This window comes from Chrysemys picta, chromosome 12 (genome assembly GCF_011386835.1).
Source record: "Chrysemys picta bellii isolate R12L10 chromosome 12, ASM1138683v2, whole genome shotgun sequence".
NCBI lineage: Eukaryota > Metazoa > Chordata > Testudines > Emydidae > Chrysemys > Chrysemys picta.
Window position 1 is genome coordinate 7,904,818 of NC_088802.1, and position 23,456 is coordinate 7,928,273.

Below are 23,456 nucleotides of genomic sequence, written 5' to 3' on the forward strand. Positions count from 1 at the left end.
TGAATACCAAACAGGAGCTGCCCCAGGTAAGCGCTCTGCACCCTAACCTCCTGCCCCAACCCTGAGCCCCCTCCTGCACCCTCATCCTGGCCAGACCCTGCACCCCCCGCCCGCTCCTGCACCCTATCTCCCTCCCAGACCCCACACCCCGACCCTGGCCAGACTCCGCACCCCAATGTTTTTTTACATTTTTTTCATAAAGCGCTCTCATCCAAAGTGCTTTACAATAGTTAGCTAACGATACAAACAATATTTGGAAAGATCATTAAGTGGTCCGCTGAGACCCTCAGCAATTTTCAAGTGGTCTGTGAAAAAAATAAGTTAGACTATAAAAACAATCAAGGTACTTCACTTTATTTTCATTTACTTCCTCTTATTTATAATATAGGAGGAGAAGGAAGAAAAAAAAGAATGAAAAACAGAGATGGGGAAATAAGAGAGAATGTTCTTTTTCTTGGCTGCGTTGGGGAGGGGGGGGGGAAGGGAATGTAGCTAAGCACAGGGCCCCACTAACTCTAAATCGGCCACTGAGTTTACATACAAGTTGTAAACAGTCCTCAGCAAGAGAGAGAAGACAGGAGACAAGGAAAAATCTGCACTTCAGGAAACAGAAGAGAGAAGAAACAACACAGAACTTTTCACCACCAGACATGTCACTTTCTTTACTGTTTGAATAAACTTTGCTTTGAGGGGTGACCTTCAGGAAACTGCATCTCAAAGGGGGACTGGACTATAAAAGTGAGGGGCAAAAACACCCCATGTTCCCTCTCCCTTCCCAGCTCTCTCTTTTCACCTAAGATAACAAAAGAAAAAGATGTTGGACTTTGGAAGCAGATGCTGGCTTGAGAGTTTGGTCAGCAACGTTACTGTGAACCTGTGGTGAGGGACGTCACCTTGTACCGAGTCTAGTTTAAGTTTAGAAAGCGTTTTATCTTTATTGCTCTTGCAACTATTTCTGACTTTATGCCTCATTACTTGTACTCACTTAAAATCTCTCTTTGTAGTTAAATAAACTTGTTTTAGTCTTTAATTTAACTAACCCAGGGCTGTGACTTGTTTGGGTAACTATCTAAGGTAGCAGACTGTGTATGTTGATGCTCTTAGAGGGGCAATGGACATAGTAGATCTGGCCTGTCCAGGAGAGGGCTGGACAGTGCAGAACATGTTTTGGGGGGAAGTCCAGGACTGGGAGTGTGTTGGGGTCACCCTGAAAGTAGTGACCAAGGCTGGTGGATCCAGTGTGGTGTGGGTGATAGGCTGCTGGCTGGGTGGGACCTGCAGGCTGTTTGGCCCAGGTTGGGAGCTTCTGCACAGGATTGTGAGGCACCCCAGACTGCAAGACAAGCGGTGACACAGCCTCTCCCTGGTTGGGATCGCACCCTGGAACGTTTGGTTCCCACACACTGGCTCACAGGGGTTTTCCAGAGACTGAGACAGAACTTAGGACACACAAAGGCTGAGTTTAAACAGATTCAAACAGGACTTCCTCTTGGCGCTGGGGGGGGGACCCCCAACCCCACAGGGAGGGCCTGGAAATGTCATTTGCTACTAGACTCCCCTCTGGAAGAAGGATGATTTCTGGTGGGTTTAGTGAGGGGGAACTTTTAGTAATTTTTATACATTTTCTCCATAATGCTTTTGCCCTAGAACAGTGGTTCCCAAACTGGGGATCGTGAATCCTTGGGGGGTTGCGAAATGTATCAGGGGGTTCTCAGAAAAAATTCTGTAATGGCGGACAGAGCCGTCCCTAGGGACCGCAGGCATGGGGGCCAGCAGCCCGAGCCCTGTGACCATGACTTCCTGGCAGAACATAAACTTCGGTTGGATCAGTGCACTAAAACCAATATAACTGCATACCTAAAAAGATTCTGCACAACATTCAGGCAATACTTTCCAGCTATGTAATCAATTTCTCTTTTTCCTCAGTGCTCAATATCTGCGTTGAGAAAGTGGTATCATCGAAGGGGTTGCAAATCCAGTCATTATGGCCTGACAGAGATCTCCTGTGATTATGAACTGAAAAGGAGTTTCAGAAGTCTGTCATTGATCAACTTTTGGCTGAGTTTAAGAAACAAGTATCCCCTGCTGGCAGAAAAAGCTACTATAGTTTTGTTACCGTTTTCAATAACATGCTTATGCAAGAAAGTATTTTCCTCGGCTGCACATCTGAAAACCAAATACAGAAGCAGACTCAATGCTGAACAAGACCTGAGACTATCTTTCTCCAATGGTTCCGGACTTCCAAGATCTATGCAGAGCAAAGCAAGCACATCCATCACACTCAGGAGATTGAAACTTCAAGACTCCTTCTGAGAAATGGAAAGGGAGGTGGATATTTTTTGCTGTTTCTAAAATTAAATAGGCTGCTAGTGTTGTTTTTAAAATTATTATGAAGAACAAGTTTAAGCTTTGCTGTAGTCTGCATTGTTTGCCTGGACTGCTCACAACCCAAATGCTTGTGGGAAGAATTCTTTATTTGAGTTGGCTTCTTAGGGCTGGTCTACACTGGGGGGAGGCGGGGGAATCGATCCAAGATACGCAACTTCAGCTACGCGAATAACGTAGCTGAAGTCGAAGTATCTTGGATCGAATTACCTGGGGTCCAGACGGAGCGGGATCGATGGCCGTGGCTCCCCCGTCGACTGCGCTACCGCCGCTCGCTCTGGTGGAGTTCCGGAGTCGATGGTGAGCGCGTTCGGGGATTGATATATCGCGTCTTAACGAGACGCGATATATTGATCCCAGATAAATCGATTGCTACCTGCCAATACAGCAGGTAGTGAAGACGTACCCTTAAATACCTTCATGCTGTATCACATCTGGTATTCCTTGATGAAACATGTAGGAGGTTTAATCGAAGTGATATGAGCTACAAAAGTGAAATCTTGGAAGAGTGTTGCCGTTTTCATAAGGTAATAAAATGAATAATGTAATGATAAATAATAATGCACTAATAAATAGTGTGTAATAAGCGTGTCCAAAAAATCCCAATGATTTCCAAGATCACCACTTCTATAATTTGTGCTCAGGTAAGGGAGAAAATCCCTGGAAATATTTATTTTTAGGAGGGGGTTCGCGAGATTTGATATTTCCATGAAAGGGGTTCACAGGTTGTTAAAGTTTGGGAACCACGGCCTGTAGCAGGAGAATTACCCCGCTCTGGTGGGAAAAGCTAGGCTGATTGCGAGAAGGGCTTAGCTGCAGAGCAGAGGCGAGAGGAGCTGGGGAGCTCCAGCCTGGCAACTCCCCAGGCTGAGGCCTTGTTAAAGGCTGAAGAGAGGTACTGGGGCTGGGAGGTGCAGCCCGGGGTTAGGCAGATGGTCCGACCCCCTTGCCAGTGATGAGTGGCCATGACAGACTGCTGTCTGCCCCAGTGAGGGGGCTGAGTGATGACTGGCAGTAGCCACTGAGGCAAGGTGGGTGTAGCGGGTTGGGGGTTCCCCTGGGAGGGGAGACCAGAATATGGCAGAACCCCAAGGTAAGGGGCACCGGGGTTTGGGCTGGAGACTCGAGACCTCACCTGATGGAGGTGGGATAGAGATCCAGTTACCCTGAAACGGTGATGGTCTCCCCGAGAGAAGGGTCACAAACTGCGGCATTAGGGTAATTGACAACTAGGACCGGATAAAATCCTGGAGACAGACTAAGAAACAAGGAACCAGGCTGCAGCATGGAGGGGCCATGGAAGGGACTAGAACAAGGCTTTGTCACAGCTGATCTCCGTTGAGTTCATGAATCCCCTCGAGTTCATGAATCCACTGCTCACTCCTCTCCCTTCGCAGGGGTATCAGGTTTACTGCAGATCCATTTTCTTGATGTGCTGCATCTTGAGCTGGAAACAGGTACGCACAGTCTCCTCCTCCCTGTATTTGAAACCTGTAACCCAGAGACAATCGGAGCTACAGTCAGTGCATGCCAGGCACAGACTGGGGATGACACCCCAAGTCAGGGAGGGAGCTGTTGTACCCACAGCCCCTCTGGATCCCCCTCCCTGCACCAGCACCAGGCCCCACTCCCGGCAGGAGGGGATGTTAAAGCAGTGGGGCATTTCCATCGCCTCTGACCAATGCAGAGAAAAAGAGACTCACCGACTGTCAAACTCGGTCCCGTTGGCCCATTTCCAGCCCTGGACCGTGTCCCTCCGGAGGCCGATCCAGTGGTCCAGTTTGCCTTTGTAGGGCAACTGGGAATCCTTACAAATCCAATAAACACAATCAGCTGTGTTAGACCCTGACTCTATGCTGCTCCCCACCTTGGGCCGTGGGGGATTTCTACAGGCCCCTTCCATTGTTATTGGGTGAAGGGACCAGATAAGTATTAACCCTTCACCCTCCCCGTCCTCTTGGGGCTGTGGCACTGTAGCGGGGTGGATACCCGCTCCTGCTCTGAGGGGTTGGAAAAGCCCTGCAGAGGGCTGGGGCTGGGGAAGGTAAAACCCTGGCTGATTGGGGGAAGTGGCTGCAGCTGGGCCACACCCTAATCAGAGCCCAGACGGCCGGTATAAAGAGGCTGGGAGCCAGGAGCCCAAAGAGTCTCTCTTTGCTAGGGTTACCATATTTCAGCAAGCAAAAAAGAGGACGGGAGGAGCCCCGCCCTAGCCCCTCCCACTTCCTGCCCCCCCAGAACCCCCAACCCTCCCCCCGTTCCTTGTCCCCTGACTGCCCCCTCCTGGGACCCCTGCCCCTAACTGCCCCCCAGGACTCCACTCCCTATCTAAGCCTCCCTGCCTCTTGTCCCCTGACTGCCCCAACCCTTATCCACACCCCCACCCCCAGACAGACCCCTGGGACTCCCACGTCCCATCCAACCACTCCCCACCCCCTGACAGCCCCCCCAGAACTCCCAACCCATCTAAACCCCTCTGCTCCCTGTCCCCTGACTGCTCCGATCCCTCTCCACACTCCTGCCCCCTGACAGCCCCCCCAGAACTCCCAACCCATCTAAACCCCTCTGCTCCCTGTCCCCTGACTGCTCCGATCCCACTCCTGCCCCCTGACAGCTCCCCCCCAGAACTCCCAGCCCCCCACCCCCCCGCTCCTTGTCCCCTGACTGCCCCCTCCTGGGACCCCTGTTCCTGACTGCCCCCTCCTGGGACCCCTGTTCCTAACTGCCCTCCAGAACCCCACCCCCTACCTAAGACTCCCTGTTCCTTGTCCCCTAACTGCCCCCTCCTAAGACCCCCCCAACTGCCCCCCAGGACCCTACCCCCTACCTGTACCCTGACTGCCCAAAACTTTCTCCACTCCCCCCAAAAAGCCCCCCCCCCGTTTCTTGACTGCCCCCTCCAGAACCTCCCTGCCCCTTCTCCTGCCCCCCTTACCCTGCTGCTCAGAACAGGGTGTTGGGCTCTGTGCCAGCCGGACACGTGGCTGAGCTCCCCAGCACAACAAAACCCGGTCCCTGGCCCTGCACAACAAAACCCGGTCCCTGGCCCTGCACAGTGCTGCCGGACCGGGCTGCAGGGGAGAGCTGCCCTTGTATCAGCACAAAGTGCTCTCGCTCCCGTTTTGCTACGCTGCATGGCAGAAACCGCTCCCAGTTGCAAAAGGGGAGGGCTGCACTTTGTGCTGATACACTTGCTCAGAATGCAGGGCGGATCCGGCTCCTCTACAGCTGCTCCGGAGTCCAGCCCGGGACTTTCCTGCAGCCCTCCCAGCCGCTCGCTCTGCTCTGCCGGGGGAGGGGGGAAATTCCGGACATTTTGAGTGCTTTACAAATTCCCCCCGGACGCTATTTTTAGCACAAAAAGGAGGACATGTCCGGGTAAATCCGGACGAATGGTAACCCTACTCTTTGCCTTCAGAGAGAGAAGGGCCTGGCTGTAGGGAGCTAGACAGAGTACCTGTAGTGGAGCAGGGCTGGGGAAAGGCTGAGGGGCTGGGGAGCTCCAGCCTGGATAGCCCCAGGCTGCGGCCTGGTAATAGGCCAAGGGGTACTGGGGGTTGCAGAGGGCAGCCCGGGGCTAGGCCAAGGCAGCAGGTCCAAACCCCCCTGGCCAGTGATGAGTGGCCTATACTGCAGTCTGCCCCAGGGAGCGGGGGCTAGTTGCTGACTGGCAGTGGCCTAGTACTGAGGCAAGGTGAGGATAGTGGGTGGGGGTTCCCCAGGGAGGGGAGACCCAGATCTGTGGGGTACTGCCGGGGGCAGCATCCCAGTAATAGGGGCACTGGGTCCTGGGAGGGACACAGGTGCCAGCAGAGGACAAGGTGGTTCACCGGCCTGCAGAGGGCACTCCAGAGGCTGGATTGAGCTGATTCCCCGGAGTAACCAGCAGGAGGTGCCACAGGGGTGAGTCTGCACCCTTTACAGGCACCTACTGGGTGAAGCAGGAATTGAGCTGCAAGGTCACTGTCTGCCCAGCAGCCCCTTCTCAGAGCACAGGAGGGAGAGGGGGCTGCAGGGGGAGGGCAGACAGACCTGCCACCAGGGCAGGTAAGTTGATGGGAAGAGGCCTAAAGCAGCCCCACCTCTAGCTGGATTCTCCCCGCCCCACCCAGGAGGAAACCCTGGGGCTGGGCTGAGCTGGGGGGGCAGGTTCTCACCCCCTCCAGCCCCAGGCAGCCCATTGGCCTGGAGCTGACTGAGTCGGCCCAGCCCTGCACAGGGGGAGTCTCCCACCTGGGCTCTGGCAGATGCAGGGTCGAGGTGGCTGGAGCCCCAGGTCCAGCCAGGATTCAGCTGCCAGAACCGCACTGACTCTGGCCGCCCAGCCTGGGAAGCACCCGGGCTCCTCTCTGCCCTACAGGGGCTGAGCCCAGCCTGACTCCAGCCCTGTCTGTGGTGCCAGCGATCGCTGGGCTTGGCACAAAGCATCTATCAGGGCTTCTCACCAGCTCCTGCAGACTCTCAATCCCAGCCAGGGAGGCAGCGTGTGATGAGCAGAAGCTCCGGCTGTAGGTCCAGTTCCCTTCGGCCTTAGAAAAATAGTAACATTTCCCTTGGATCCGGATCCAGCCGTCCAGGCACCAGGAGGCAGCAGGGGGGCAAGAAGGAGGCCTAGATTTTACCACTATCAAAAACAAAACACAAGGTGAGGGATCATCCCGTCTCTCATCTCTGTGGAGAACAAGCAGGGCCAGAAACAAGAACTGCCCGATGGGATCAGCCTGATGGGAGAGATGGGCCAGTCTGAGAGTGGCCAGCAACAGCTGCTTCAGAGGACATGGCCACCAATCCGACAAGCAGTGTAGTTGGAGTTTGTTGTAACACACACTGCGGTAGTGCCAGAGGCAACCAGGCCACAGCCCCCATCAGGCTGGGGATGTACAAAGTGTGCAGTGAAGGGAATGGGAAAGGTGAGAGCAAGGGAGGAGAGTGTCTGGCAGGGGCGCTGGAACTGGGGTGGTAAGGGGGGGCCATGCCCCCCCCCATGTTTTAACGTGGGAGGGCCAGGCCTGCCCACTTGTTAACCTGGGCATAGAGCCTTGGGCAGGCTCGGTGGTGGCGGCGGCAGGGGCTGCGCTTCGCGCCTGGGGAGCCGAGAAGGGGATCAGCTCCCCCGCCATGACACGCAGCCCCTGCTAGCGGCACCAGCCTCTTCCTGGTGGGGGGCTGAGCTGGGCTACGGTTACCATATTTTAAGTGTCCAAAAAGAGGACACTCCACAGGGCCCCGCCCCTGCCCCAACTCAACCCCTTCCCCAAAGTCCCCACCCCAACTCTGCCCCCTCCCCTGAATGCTTCGCCCCCCCCTCGCTCCTCCCCGTCCCCTGCTTCCCTCAAACATTTGATTTGCGGGAAGCCTGAAGCGGGCAGCAGGTAAGCTGGGGCTGGGGCTAGGGCACTGGGGGGGAGGAGGCACGGCCCAGTCTGGCCCCCCCCAGCCGAGCGGCTCCCTCCGGCGGCCGGCCCCAGTGTCTCCGGTGTGGCTCGGCTTGGGCCCGGGGGTGCCGGCCCCAGGCAAGCGGTGCCGGCCGGCGGCCAAGAAGCCCTGGTCCCAGCGGCTCTGGCCAGCTTGGCTCAGGCCCCGGTTCCAGCCGAGCCGTTCTGGCCCAGCCCTGGCCCTGGGCGAGCGGCGCCAGCCGGTGGCCGAGCAGCCCCGGGTCCCAGTGGCTCCGGCCGAGCAGCTCTGGCCTGGCCCTGGCCCTGGGTGAGTGGCGCCGGCCGGCGGCCGAGTAGACCCGGTCCCAGCGGCTCCGGCCAGCTTGCCTCGGGCCCCGGCACTGGCCCCAGCCCTGGCGGAGCGAGCGGCGCCAGCCGGCAGCTGAGCACCCAGCGGCTCCGGCCCCAGCGGCTCCAGCCTGGACCCAAGCCCCACGACCTCTCCCTCCCTATTTTCCCGGACATGTCCGACTTTTTGGCAATTCCCCCTGGACGGGGATTTGAGGGCCAAAAAGACGGACATGTCCGGGAAAATCTGGACGTATGGTAACCCTAAGCTGGGCCTTAGCTCCCCTCCCCCCACCATGGGGCCCCACCCCCTGCTCCTCTTCCCTTCCGAGGCTCTGCCACCTGCCCAGGCCAGAAGCCAGAGCTGGGGTGTGGTAAGAGCCGCCCAGGGAACCCGGGCTGCTGTGGGGAGCCCCAGACGCTCCACCGGCCCTGGGGGGAAAGGAGTGGGGGAGGGGCCACAGTTCCTGCACTGGTGCTTTCCTTCCCCCCCGCCCCCAGCAGGTTCCACGCTCCTGCTGCCCAGCACATGGATTCTCTTACAGGGCTAATGGCAGTGTCATGTGCTCACACCTTCCACAGCCGCATCTACAGAGCCGGGCAGCTCCGTCCAGGAGGCAGCGCAGGGTGAATATAGAGCGGGTCACTTCTGTGACTGATCTCATGGGAGCAGGTACAACAGGCAGAATTTAAGTGTATTCTTATCACTTCTCTAGTTATAGAGGTATAAAAGAAAAAATCAAAATCACTGTCTGTTTGTGTAAGGGCCTTCTTGTGCTGTGACAGTCTGAGGCCTGGTTTTTAGGCTAAGATTTCAGCACTACTCCCCTCGTCGGCAGGGCCGGCTCTAGGTTTTTTGCTGCCCCAAGCAAAAAAATTTTTGGCTGCCTCCCCCCACAACCCCATGCTTTTTTTTTTGGCTTTTACACATGTTTTCACTTTGCAGTTTTGTTTTGACTGTTTAAAATTAAAAAAAAAAAATGAAAACGGAGAATTTGTAGTTAGTGAAATAAAACAATTTCCTACTAGTGTAATTTTAACATTTAATTTTAACAAAAACACAATTACAAACAATTTGAGTTCAACTACACACTGTAATGAAAAATGTTAGTGTCTTCCAGTTTCTCATAAAATTAAAAGAATTTATATGAACTGAATTTTTCTGGTTTTTACACTGGTGTAGTCTTTTAATAAGTCAGTGAAATCTAATTTTTTGGCAATAGTTCTTTCAATTGTAATTAATGCCGGTCCTGACATACGATTTTGAGACATGGTGGACCTCAAATAATTTTTTAGTAATTTCAGTTTTGAGAAACTGCGCTCACCAGAAGCCATTGATACTGGTAATGTTAAAAGAATGCGTAATGCTGTAGAAGTGTTTGGAGTGAAAATCATTTCTTGCTATAAATTCTAATACTTTTAGAGGAGAAGTTTTAGGACTTATTAGCTCAGATAAAGCTATTAATTCATCATACAATTCTACTGCATCCATGTCAGCAGCGTTATCAGTACTGAGCGCTAAATGTAGGTCTTGGCACTGCTTCATGCGGTCTTCTTTGGAAAACTGATTTTTAATATTTCCAATATCGTATAAAAATTCGAAAGTTTCACAATGACCATGCAACTGACAAAATCTTTCTTCAATGGAAGTTATAGCTACATCCAAAATACAATAGAAACATTCAACTTTCGTTTGGATCGAGAATAGAATCATCACAAAACTGTCTTGTTTTTTTCCGAGGACGAATGAATTGTTGAGGTGCAAACGTTGGTTCAAAATCAAGATCCTCTGCTATTGTTGTTGCTTCTTTGACAGTTTCTTCAAATCCTTCATCTGAACGGTATTTTTTTAAATATTCCGGCGCTTTATTCAAAATCATCTTTGCCTTGGATATCTCTATGGTTATGTTCTGCCTAACTTTGCTGGTCAAATTAATTTGATTTAGAATATTGTGCCAAATAACCGTGCAACATGAAAATTGAAACTGCATCATTTTCTGAGCCAATGTTTCAGCTTCATGTCGAAATGAAGGATCATACGACAAGTCCTGGCTTATTTGGAATAGTGCATCGTAAATCTCTCCTGATGAATATCGGAATGGTCTAATAGCTTCTATCCTGCTTTCCCATCTCGTTTGACTCAGAGGTTTAAGTGAGTTTTTGTTCAAGATGCTTCTTCAAGACTGCCCAACGGTGTGTGGAAGCACTAAAAAAGTTGTAAATTGCTTGCACTGTGGTAAAATATGAAACGGCATCTTTAGATGATTTGGCAGCATCACTGACAACCAGATTGAGCGAATGCACATGGCAAGGAATGAAAAAAGCTCGATTGTTTAAATTCAGTATTCTTTGCTGTACACCTGCATGTCGTCCTCGCATGTTTGAGCCGTTATCGTACCCTTGGCCACGCATATTTTCTAAAGGTATTCCATAGTGTTCCAGTCTCTGTAGAATTACATCTGTGAGGGCTTTCCCAGTAGTTTCATTCACTGGTATAAATTCTAGAAAGTGTTCACAAATTTTCACTTCTGCATTTTCATCCATTTTCAGAAATTGTAAAACTATTGCCATTTGCTCGGTTTTGCTCAGATCTTGAGTACAATCAACTATAATTGAGTAATATTTGGCATGTTTCAAATTCGATAAAATTTCATTATGCACTCCATTAGAAATTAATTCTATTATCTCATTTTATGTATTTTTACCCAAATAATGGGTGTGAATCTCTCCATCTTTCACTCTTCGTACATGCTCAGCCATAACATTATCAAATTTTGCCAATAACTCAACCAATTTTAAGAAATTTCCATTGTTGTTCTCATATAAAATATCCGAGGATCCACTGAATGCGAGGCACTGTTCGGCTAGGAAATTAATGATTGCCAGTAAACGTTCCAACACTGCTTGCCAACGTAGAATTTCTGAATTTAGTTGATGTTGCTGAACCACATCGATTGTTGTACCGGTACGTAATCTGTTTGACAGCTCAATCCAATTTGTCAATGAGCGTAAATGATTTTTTGATGTTTCATGTTCTTTCAAAAGCTGAGGCAAATTTCGCCAGTCATTAAAACTTGCAGTTGTCAGAAAAATGTCCGAGTTACAGAACAGTTTGCAGCAAAACCAAAAAACTACATCTTTGGTCTGTGAATACACTAACCATGATCTATTAATTTGTTCCCCATTTTTCATTTTTTTTCTTAATACTGGATGGCATAAATCGACAATTCGACTTATTAAATGGATATTCAAATGTAGGATCTAGTTTTGAAGGACCTTTTTTCACAATAATAATTCGCATTGTATCAGTAATTATTGTCGGCCATGTACTTGGATCCGATCCTATGTCAGTCTCTCCACCTTCCAATAATTGTTCTTCAGTTTTAGATTTGGATAACAGTTCTTCATTTCTGGATTCTTCAGCTGAAGTAGTAAATCTTTGGATGGATTGTGATTGTTCGTCTTTATCAGTTAGTGAAGATAATCTTTGGTCAGATTGTTCATCTTTATCAGTTTGGTTCGATCGGTCTTCATCAGTTGATGAATAATCACCTTCAGTGCATTGCTTAGAGCTTTCTCCTTGATTGTTGACTTTTTTAAAATACTTTTTTGAAGTATGAGTTTTTCTAATTCTTTTTGCCGTTTCTCTCTTTGTTGCCGGTAAGCCGCACCAGAAAGTCGTTTTCGTTTTTGTCCCGGCATTTTCGCCCTATAACCACTGGCACCGACGCGAAATGGAAATTAGCGCGAATGGCACCGATAGGGCAGCACAGTACACACACGTAATTGTGATTTGAGTGACCGTTTCACAACGTGACATGATATTTTTCACGTCACACTCCTATTGCACTACTGTACTTGCCGTAGGTAAGGCGCTAGTCATTGGGACGAGAGAGCTCCCCACGAGCTCGGATACACACTGGACCCAGCCCTGCTGGCGTTTTCCCAGCGCTGAGGCCGCCCAGCTGGGAGCCCAAGGGTCATGCAATGGAGAGAGCTCTGGGGCTGGAGGAGCCAAGGAAGAGGTGCTGGGCTTGCTGGGCAGATGCTGCCCCTCTCTGCCAGGTCGCTCGCCCCCTGCAGGGGGGGAGGCAGAAGGAGACTCCAGGCTCTGGAGTGCTGTGAGGGGCTGGGGAGGGAGGCAGCAGCCTCTGGGGCTCCAGCAGGCAGAAGCTCCCCAGGGGTCCTGGGGACCCTCCCACCTGGCCCGACTCTTACCTTGCTGCGGATCTGGCCCGAGGCGGATTCATCTCCGGTCACCGCTGCTCCCAGGGCCAGGGGTTGGGGCTGCTGTTGGATCCCAGCCCTGCTCATCCTTGGTCTTTGCCTTGACCCTGGCACGAGCTGGGCTCAGCCAAGGTTGCCACTCTGCTCCCCTCTCCCCTCCCCTGGCAGGAGGCGGAGCAGAGGGGAGGAGGCAGGGACAAGCCGAGGAGGAGCGGACCGCCCGGGCGCCATGTTCCCCCGTCCTCTGCAGCCGGGGCAGGGCCGCGCTACCGGCTCCCGCCTGGGGGGCGCTGCCCATGGGAGAGCGGCGCTAAGAAGCCGAGGAGCGGCCCGTCCTCTGAAGCTGGGGCAGGGCCGCGCTACCGGCTCCTGCTGCTCTCCCGCTGTCAGCACCCACCCCCCAGGCGGAGCCGGTAGCGCGGCCCTGCCCGGGCTTCAGAGGACGGGCCGCTCCTCGGCTTGCAGGGGCGGGGACGAGCTGAGGAGGAGATGTCTGTCCTCTGCAGCTGGGGCAGGGCCGCGCTACCGGCTCCTGGGCGCTGGGCGCTGACAGCGGGAGAGTGGCGGGGACATGCTCCCCACTTAGCCAGCTCCGTGCCCCACCGCACCCCAGGATCCAGCCCAGGTGAGGCCCCAGCATTTTGCCGCCCTAGGCCCTTGTTTAGCTGGTGCCTAGAGCCGCCCCTGCTTCTTCAGGGCTGGGGAAGGGAATCAGAGGAAACCCGAAGAAGAGCTCCGTGGAGCTCCAAAGTTTGTACCTTTCACCAACAGAAGTTGGTCCAATAAAAGATTCCACCTCCCCCGCCTTGTATCTCTAACATTCTGGGACCAACCCGGCCACAACACCACTGCAGCCAACAAGGGAGAGTAACCCACCAGACTGGTACAGACAAAGGCAGCCACGGCATGTGCTTTGCACCCACCCACTGGGATGGATGAAGTGAAAAAAGACAGGGGCGCTTGGGCTGTATAGCACATCACAACCACACCCAAAGCATTCAGGCATATTAAAAGCCCCCCCATCAACTTAAACATCACCCTGCTGGCTGAACATTGTTCTCCTGCTGTAGTTACGAGCAGAATTGATTGAAAATTTTCTGTCCACTTTTCTTAACCAAAAAACCTGCCTTTTTTTCAGAATGAAAATCACCGCAGAAAATGTTTCCGTTGAAATTTTCCAGTTTTTGGTTAAAATGAATGTGTTCCCCTGGAAACTGTACATTTCCTCCCTCATTTAGCCTCCTTTTCACTGCCCCAGTGGCAGTGTTGCCAACTCTCACATTTTAATCACAAGCTTAATGATATTTGGTGTTTTTTCCTTTGAGCCCCAGCTCTTGGAGTCAGGGGATTGTGAGAATTTCCCTTTCGTAAAAAAAGAAAACCTTGAAAATGTGACTTTAGTGTGACCTAGAAGCTCAGAAACCAGAAAGTGAGTAACAAAAAAAACCAAAACCCCCAAAAGTATTATTTTTCTCAAATCTTATTATTTTTGAGGGCCTGACTCATGGTTTTTGAGCAGCAGGGGGTGGCAGTGCTGGAGTGGTGTAAATAAAGGGACCTTCCTTGGTGCAAATGAGAATCTGGCCCATTGTATTTCAAGCGGACAGTGTCCCTTTAACACAGTGACTGGGTTTTCAGTCACAGCGAGCAAATTCTTCCAGGGAGAGCGATTCATGGTTCTGGGGCAGTAGGAGCCGGGGTTACCTGCCAAGCTGCCATTGTGGGGCTCACACAGAATTGATTTCAAGCGAGACCAGAAATCCTCCAGGCAGGAGCTGCATTCGGTGCTACTGACGATTCTGGCACCATCATTTTCTGATGCGTTTGCAGCTCCTCTGGTCTGTCCTTCACAGGAGACGGGCACCTGGGAAACTTCAAAACAGCATCACAGTCACTTTTAAGGCAACTACTTAGGGATTAAAAACCAGCCAGTGGAGGGTGTAAAATCATCAAGTGACCATCACAGCTAGGCCAGGGGCAGAGAGAGAAACTCATTCACTACACCTGTAAGCAGGGTCTGCATGAGCTCTCCCCTGACATCTAGTGATGAACAGGAGGAAAGACCTGAGGAGCAGAATGTATTTGCATAGACACGCCTACTCTGCCTAGGTATTCAGCAGACAGACCTGCTTTGCCAAAGTGACCAATTTTGGCTGGTGCTGGGTTACAAATCGCTCTAGGGTTGTGGGAATGCGGCATCGGTCAGCGCTATACTTGGCTGGTGCAGCAATTCATGTCGTCAGGTGGGCAAGGGACATCTATTTAGAACACATCACCAGACATCGGCAATACCAGGAGAGATGAGCTGGAGTGCCGTTGAGAAGTGAAGTCAGGAAAATAACTGAAATACTTCTCTCATAGATTGTATTTACTGAGAGACAACCTAGCCTAAATTCTCAACTGCTGTGGGACAATCCACACTCATTGCTCTATTTGCTTTCACAAGCTACTCTTAGCGTAACCTTTTATGAGTGATGTACCCGAATATTGGGATGCTAATATCTAAACTGTATCATTACATTTATTAACCTACATTTGGGATACTGCAGTTTATGGACTATATGTATTTTATGATTTTTAAACCAAACTTTGTATTTTTGGATAATTTAAGCATTATACCCAGGTGTACAGACACTCTTTCCTTAACCTGTGTTATTGGATAATTTTAACATTAGCTTTAATAAAAATGTTTAAATTTGAACGCAGGGTAATGAAATGTTGTTCTCCAGCTTGTCCGGGTAAAGGGCAGCAGAACTGTGCTTAACCTGCCTTAATTGATGGGGTCTCCCTCACCTGAAGCTCACTTGCTAAGCAGGGGGTTGGGATGCCAAATCCCATTGAAGTTGAGAGTGGGGTTGGAGTGGAGTGATGACTGTCAGGGTACGTCTACAGAGCAGTTAAACACCTGTGGTCGGCCTGTGTCAGCTGCCGGACTGTAAAATGGCCTTGTAGGTACACAGGGTGCAGCTGTAACCTGGGATCTGGGACTCTACCACTGGGTGGACCCCCAGAGGCCCTGCTGCGCCCAAATGTCCCAGGCAAGCGGTGGGTGTTTAATTGCAGTGTAGACACACCCTTAGGCACTATTTGACTCGCCCCTCTCCAGTGTTTAAAGAGAGCTGACTGGACTCAACGGAGAGTCCTCATTTCCGTTCAGTGATGACTAGAGCTGAGATCACTGCTGAGCGGACCGAGGGGCTGACCGTGCTGTGAGGACAGTGCTGCAGTGAAAGCCAGCGAAGAGGCAGTAGCGATCGCTAACAGCTGAAATCACTAAGAGCTGGGCTAAGGTGGGGGAAACGTCAGAGCGTGACATCGCAGAAGTGGCAGTGACCAGGAAGCAGTAGCAGTGATCCTGTTTGCTCCATGGCCCCCTCCTGTTTTAGAGGAGGGAGGGGAACCCATGTGACTGCACCTCTGAACTCTGGGTCTTCGCTGACTAAGGACGGCACCTGTGAGTGGGGTGCAGGGGAGGGAGCGGGGAGTGGCGTGTTTGTTCATCCGACTGTCACATTGCAAGGTGGGAAACTGAGGCAAAGGACACTGCCCAGAGTAGGGTGGGGTGGGTGCAGGGCCGGTGCTACCATTAAGGCGAACTAGGCGGTTGCCAAGGGCGCCAAGATTTTGGGGTGCCAAAATGTGGTGCCCCCAATTTTTTTTTACAGCGTTCCTACCCGAGCGCATGGTCGCCGTTCCACTTCTCCCGCCTCCCAGGCTTGCAGCGCCAATCACTGTTTGGCGCCCCAAGCCTGGGAGGGGAGGAGAATTAGAGCGGGGCTGGCATGCTCGGGGAGGAGGCGGAGCGGTGGTGAGCTGGGGTGGGGAGCTGCTGCATGGCTTCCCGGGCAGGGGGGGTGGGGAGCTGCCTCGGGGGCGCCTCAGGGCGGGGAGGGGGAGAGCTGCCACAGGGCTCCCTACCCCAGCTCACCTCTGCTACACCCCCTCCCCGAGCACACCGTCGCTGCTCCACTTCTCCCACCTCCCAGGCTAGCGGCGCCAATCAGCTGTTTGGCCCCACAAGTCTGGGAGGGGAGGAGAATTAGAGCGGGGGCGGCGTGCTCGGGGAGGAGGCAGAGCAGAGGTGAGGTGGGGTGGGGAGCTGCCGCACGGCTCCCCGAGGGGGGGAGCTGCCGCGCGGGGGCGCCTCAGGGAGCGGGGGGGGGTGGGGCAGGTAGCTGACGCTGGGCTGGGGGCGGGGGCGCAAGGTGGAAGTTTCGCCTAGGGCGCGAAACTTCCTTGCACAGGCCCTGGGTGGGTGTTTGCACTTTCCAATCGTGGCGGGGGTGTTTTCCCAAATTAATGCTGGGTTCGCTTTTACTAGAAGTTTTTGTTTGTTGTACAGACTCAGTGCTGGCATGTGGGAAGTGTTGTCTCTTAGAAGAGCCCAAGGATGTTTAGTTTTCCCAGATTACTGGCTGGGGGCTCAAGCCAATTCTGATTTGTGTTGTTAAGAGGAACCCCTAGATGTCGAACCCGGCCCTTGTTGCTGCTGACGCGACCTGGCAGAGGGGTTACACACAGGCTGGGTGTCCCACTTCCCCTGCGTGTGTAACAGGGACGCTGTCCCAGTCAGCTCACACGAGTGTCATGTACTAAGCTCCTAACTGCACCTGCTGGGATAACATCTGACCCGCGGGGATGGCGATTAAGTGCCCAGGACGCCATTCACACACGGACTGGACTCGGAGCTGGACTCGCAGCGGGGTTGTGGAAGGAGGGGGGAATTCATGGTGCTTAGCTGGACTCTGAGCACCTTGGAGCAGGGGTTGGCTTGTGGTATGTTTTGTGCAGCCCTGATCTTGGCTGTGCCTCTCGGTGCTGCTGCACTGGGCTGAGCCAAGCGAGGCCCTGGAGCCAACGTGGCGGCGTTTCTCTGTAACGCGATAACTTTGGAACGCCGCATCCGACCCATCCCGCCATTCCAGGGACTGTTCTAGGCACCGATGGGCAGAATCCGCCTGATTCTGGTGCAAATCGGAACACCGGAAAAGCCCAATTCAGGGGGGAATCAGGGCTGCCTGGTGCCACAGGCAGAAAGTCTCTCTGACATCCCTTGCATAGATCACAAGCAGCAGCTTAACGTGCTGCGTGCGGATGCTGTCTGTAGCCTGCCCTCTAACAGAAATAAGAGCCTTATGGGGATGGTTTGTAGAAGGAAAGTGGAGTGGGGAGCAAAGGGATGGGGCAGTGGTGGTGGTGGGGGAAGCAGAGACCTGGAGGGGAGATAGGGTTGGGGGGAAGGTTGCCACCTCTGTGGTACAAATACCCAGGGTGAGCCTGAGCCCATAAAACTGGACAGCTGGCAGCGTGCACAAAGCACCTGGGCAGATCTCCCAGGACAGCGACCTCATCAAAGGGGTGATCCTGGGAAAACCTGTCCGGGGGCAAATCTAAGCGGGGAAAGTGGGGACCTGGAAATGAGGGGAACATACAGAACCTGCCATGGGGGGTGGGGAGACAGTGTGTGACGCTGGTATGCGAGAGGCAGGAATGGTGCAGATGTGCATAACCCCTGGCAAGAGGAAAGAGGGAAAGGGGGGACAGACACCGCCCCTGGCATGGAGGGGAGAATAGTGGGCATGATCTGCGGGGCGAGGGACATGGGGGACACACAGAGCTCTTGTCGTGGAAGGGGAAGGATGGGGGACAATGGAATAGGGGGAGAGGAACATGGGGGGCATATAGATGGGATGAGGGAGAGGGTGGGGCTGTAGGAAGTCCCTGCAGTGGGGGGAGGAGGGGGGCGGCTGCCAGTAGCCCCTGGTGGGTGCAGTGAGCTCGACAAAAACTACGAAGCAAGAGACCACCTAGTACAAATAACATACGTGTGCCTGTTAAACGCCTCAGCGGCCTCAAGTTACTCACCCCGAACAGCCAGCGCTACCACCGTTCCCATCAGGACGAGGAACCCAGCCCCGGCCAGCCCTGCGGTGACCCAGATCCACTGCGGGTACTGAGGGGAACCTGGAAGAGTCAATGTTTGGTGACCAGGGATCCTAGTGTTCTGTGATAACCCCTCCCCCCAAAATTCTCTGATAAAAAACATAAAACCCCTCATTTTCCGTGATTAAAATGAAACGCTGAACTTTAGTTTCCCGAGCCACAATATATAGAGGTATGAGTTGAACACTATGTTTTATTTGTATATTTACAAGTTTTAAACAAGTTCGAAGCCTACCGGAGCTATCAATCATTACAATAAAATAAAATGAATGGAATTGCAATTTGTATTTCTTACTTCTAGGTCTGCATTCTATATCTTCAGACAATTGTGTTTTTTTTTTAAATGCACAAAAAATAAAGCAAAACTTGCTTTTATATTAACATTACTCATGTACTGAGTTACTCCTGGAGGCTGACATGAAAGTTGAGATGCGTTAAAACACAAGCCCCTGTATGCCGTTGAGTAACCTCCATATGCTGGAAGCAGTTTATTGGAGTATGTTTAGCTATGTCAATTTAAAGGGCATTCAAAAATCAACCACAAGAAGGGGCGGTTGCGCGCACTGAATAAGTGACGCTGGGACTTTCAGTCAAATTTAGTGAATAGTTAATATCTGGTTTATTTTTTTCACAAAATGTAAAAACTAAAGATTCTCTGTAAAAAAGCCAACACAAATTCCGTGTTTTTCCAGGGCAAACGGACGTCTAGGGTCCCTGTTGGTGACGCACTGTTGTTATACCAATAAAAACTAGCAGGATCTTATTAAAGGGGACAAGATAAAGATGCCACATTTATTATGATAACAATTTGATTTATGACCAATAACTAATATCTTAATCCTTATACACACACATTATACCTAATACCTACACACACACACACACATTCACACACACACACATCCATCAGATGTTCTGCAGCTGCTGCATAGTTACCAGTCCTGTTTGAGTCTGTGGCTTGAGTTTGCAGCTTGGGTTCGTAGCTTGTGGTGGCTAAGTGGCCAGGAAAGCCGGGCACAAGGACAAGCTGGGTCTCTGTTGGGCATGCACCGATGCCCTTCCATGTTGGCATCAGAATGTTACCCTCCTCCAAAGTTTTCCATCGCACCCATCCTTTGTGTAGGCTTTAGTTTGAATCCAGAGTCTATAGGTCTCGCTGTGACACGCTGCCTCTGGGTTTGGTGATTGATCACCCGTCAATTGCAGACATGACTTTCCTTTTCTTTTTAGGGTGGATTCTTCTTACTTTGTTAGGGCTCTTGTCTGCATCTTCAGCCGTTGGTGTTTGAACTCTATTTCATCAGGACAGGCTGGGGCTGGAGGTTGATTCCATCATCCATACATACCTCATTCACACATCTAAACTAAACTAATAAGATTACAGCAGGGTTTGCAAAAATGAAGGTTGCAGCAAGCCGTTAAAAAATGGAGTAAGCGTTTTAAAATGGGGTTTGAATTACAATATGGCAAACAGTGAACAGAAGTTACAATATAGACAAGTGTAGTGGATGGCAAACAGTGAACAGAAGTTACACTGTAGGCAAGTGTAATAAATGGTGAACAGAAGTTACAAGTTCTACACTGTCAGCCTCCAGCATGAGGGACAATAACACACCCAGGGATGTGTTCCCCTCTGGGGCCAGCGCAGCCCCCTTGCTGGGTTATGCTTCTCGCCCCAGCAGGAGCAGCTACACTCAGAGAACCCCGGAAGGCCAGCTCCTCGGGTGCGTGTCCACACTGCCGCCGGGAGGTAGGATTCCCAGCCCGGGTAGACAGACGTGCAGTAGCTCTGCTCAAGCTAGTGTGCTACAAAGAGCCGTGTGGACGGTGTGACTCAAGCTGCCCACCCGAGCTCAGCCCCAGGGGTCCAGGACTCAGGTGGGCTGAGCCTGGGCTGCCCCGTGCAGCAATGTCCACGCGGCTATTTTTAACGAACTAGCTCAACCACAGCTAGTGTGTGTCTGGCTACCTGGGCTGGGAGACACGCAGTGTGTAGACCTATCCCAGGTGTCTCTCTAGCCTGCGCCCTCCTGCCACTGCCCATCCTGAGAGATACCTGCAGTGACCACCCGATGGCGCTGTACCACACTTCCTCCCCTGCCCCCTAGACACCCCCTTCCCCCCGCAGACTGGAAACTGACCGTGCCCTTTGCTGGGGAACTTCTCCAATATTTGCCTGAAAAATCCCCATTCCCGAGCATGTAATAATTTCCCAAGCAATTATTCCTGCCCGGCAGCTTGTTAGCTGGGCTATTTGCAGAAAGTGAGCACAAAAGGGGCCTAAACACAACTATGGTGAACTCATTTAACTAGGGTGACCATCCCATTTTAAAGGGACAATCCCATTTTTGGGGACTTTTTCTTATACAGGCGCCTATTATCCCCCCGCCCCCGGTCCCGTTTTTTCCCAGTTGCTATCTGGTAACCCTACGTTTAATACATGGGGAGATTTGTTGGCGTATTTCCCCAGTCCTAGCCAGAAAAGGAAGGAAAGAATTAACAACTGTGACTAGGGTGACCAGATCACCAAAGACAAATATCGGGACGTGGGGGGGGGCGTGGCGGGGGGCGGGGCCAAAAAAAAAAAAAAAAACCTTCCTCCGCAAGCGCTGGAGGGAGGCCCGGGAGACTCAGGGGAAGCGCGGGGCCGGGGTAGTGAGAGTCCGGCCTGGTCCCTTGCAGGCAGGACTCAGTTGGGTGGTAGGGCGAGGAGGGGGGCGGCCCGCGGGGCCAGGCGGTGGCTGTTCTCATCCCCGGCCAGCGGGACTCGGGAGCAGCCGCTGCTGCAGCTCCCACTGCCGCGGGGGCAGGAAGCGGCCATGGCGCTCCGCGGCTGCAGCTCTGGCGCCCCCGAACCCCCCGAGCCGGGGCCTGCTGCGGGGACCCAGCAGCACGCACGCTGCGCCCAGCCCAGCCCCTGGCCAGTCGCGTCTGGGCTGCTGCCCAGCTGGTGCTATCCCGCGGCGGCCCCGGAGTGGGGGCAGCAGGCCCCAGCCCCCCCGTCCCGCAGGGGAACGAACGGGGCTGGGCGGCCGATGCCTCCACCCCGGGGCCACCGCGCGATAGCACCAGCTGGGCAGCCCAGACGTGCCTAGCCAGGGGCTGGGCCCAGCGTACGCGCTGCTGCAGGCCCCGGCTCGGGGGGTTCGGGGGTGCCAGAGCCGCCGAGCGCCATGGCCGCTTCCTCCCCCGTCGCCTGGCCCCGCGGGTCGCCCCCCTCCTCTCCCACCACCCAACTGAGTCCTGCCTGCACTGGGCCAGGCCGGACTGTTACGCACCCCGGCCCCGCGCTTCCCCTGCGTCTCCCGGGCCTCCCTCCAGCGCTTGTGGAGGGAGGGGGAATGGTGAGCCCGGGGAAGAGGCGGGGATTCGGGGAGGGAGCCAATCGGGGGAGGAGGGGGCGGAGTCGGGGCAGGGGGGGGGGCACGAGCACTTCCGGGCTCGAGGCTCGGGGCATTTCCTTGTTTGTCCGGTTGTCCCGACCGCACGTCGGTCGGGACGCGGGACAAACAAGGAAATATCGGGACGGTCCCGATAAAATCGGGACGTCTGGTCACCCTAACTGTGACCATTGATGTTCACATTAAATTGGTGCAACATTGTCTGGCTACCTCGTCCTTATGGAAAATGCAGCATCACCCTTCATTTAGATCAAGATCCTAAGCTCTGGGAACCTCCTGAATGAGGAAGCACATTTAGATTTATGTGTTATATACGCTTAGGTTTCAAAATAAGGCTACAGTGCATTTTCCATTGTCTGTCACAGCAGTGTCGTCTTATCCCATTGTTTGTATTCAACGTCCAATGAAAATACACTTACTGGTGGTCAGTCAAGCACCACACCTGTGGGTTTGTCGTAGCCCTAACATTTACTGGGTGCTTTGTTGGTTTGATACTTCCCCAGTGTGCAAATGCTGAAGAAAATGCCAGAAGTCAATGGTGCTGCTCATGGTAGTAAATCCTACACCTGCGAGTAAGTATTAGCCAGATCAAGCCCTTAGCGGTGACAATGGAAATACAGGGAGTATCTTTATTAACTCTCTCATGCAGGGAGTTGTGCTTCACTCCAGGGGTCATCCGCTCACCCCGGGACACTTTCCCTCATCCCCTCTCTGACGTGCGGCATGTAAAGTCCCAGGCTGGGACTGGCAGAGCTGTCCAATGGAGTTGGGTGCCCCGGTTCCAGTAAATTTCAGCTCCCTTGGGTCTCTGTGAAGCCCCAGCCACATCCCGTAATTGCTGCGTTGCAAAAGTGGATGCCCTGGGAGGATGCTCAATCACTTACCTTGGGGCCCAGCTCCAGTGGGGCAGCCTGGTTGTCTCTGCATCGGCCGGAGGTTTAATACCGTGTAGCCCTCTTCATCCTCCATTGGCCAAGCGTGTCCCTGGTCTGATTATCCAGCAGATACTCAGAGCGAGGAAAGGAGGCCCCCCACCAACTGGCCCTCAGACTTGGTCTGTGCAGCCCAGGGCTCCCACAAGCACTCACTGTTCTTCAAAAAAAACCACACAGGAAATGCAGGTGCCAAGCGCATGTGTGGTCTGAGCTACGTCTCTCTCTTCCACCCTCCCCTGGACTGTGCTGGAGACCTGCACTGGTTGGACAGAACGGCTTTGAATACAAGTGGGTCAGGGCCCCGCGGCTAGTCGTGCTGAACTGGGTTTCAAACCAATGCAAGTTCGCCCTGCGTCCGCACTAGAGGCCTCCTAAACCGTTTCCACTGCAATGTCTTTTGGGTACCGATCCTGCTCTTCTCAGCTCAGCCTCCAAAAGCAGTGCATTCTGGGAAACTCAGAAACCCCCCAGAGCATTGAGGGGTAGCAGTGGGAGGGGATGTATGGACCTATATAAATCACTGGCCACGGCGTGTTCCGTGTCCCCAGTTGTGCCTGATCTGCCGAGGATGTGGGTCTGTTACAGCTCCACGTATAGCCCCTGGCTCTCTGGTTCACACGGTGGAGAGGCTCACGTTTTTAGCGCTGAAGCTGCCTGGTTCAGTTCTGCCAATGGGCGGAGAGACTGATGGATTTACAAAGATAAACTCGAGAGAGAGACAGAGTCAGAGACAGAGAGACACTGGCCGGCCTTGGGGTTAGGGCACCGGGCTGGGACTCAGTAGATGTGGGCTCAGCTCCCAGCGCTGCCCCAGACTCCCCGTGCGACCGTGGGCAACTCAC

At 52.9% G+C, this 23,456-nt stretch overlaps 1 protein-coding gene across 1 annotated transcript; it reads right to left on the bottom strand.

The window, feature by feature from the left end:
* Window positions 1-338: 338 nt before the first annotated feature.
* Window positions 339-18,295, bottom strand: LOC135974714 (C-type lectin domain family 2 member L-like). Its single transcript, XM_065563194.1, has 5 exons — window positions 18,201-18,295; window positions 14,040-14,207; window positions 6,831-7,009; window positions 4,089-4,192; window positions 339-3,876 (listed from the first exon to the last, which is right to left on the bottom strand). Exons 1-5 carry the CDS (start codon window positions 18,229-18,231, stop codon window positions 3,708-3,710), a joined length of 651 nt encoding a protein of 216 aa, XP_065419266.1. The 5' UTR covers window positions 18,232-18,295; the 3' UTR covers window positions 339-3,707.
* Between the last annotated feature and the right edge of the window lie 5,161 nt (window positions 18,296-23,456).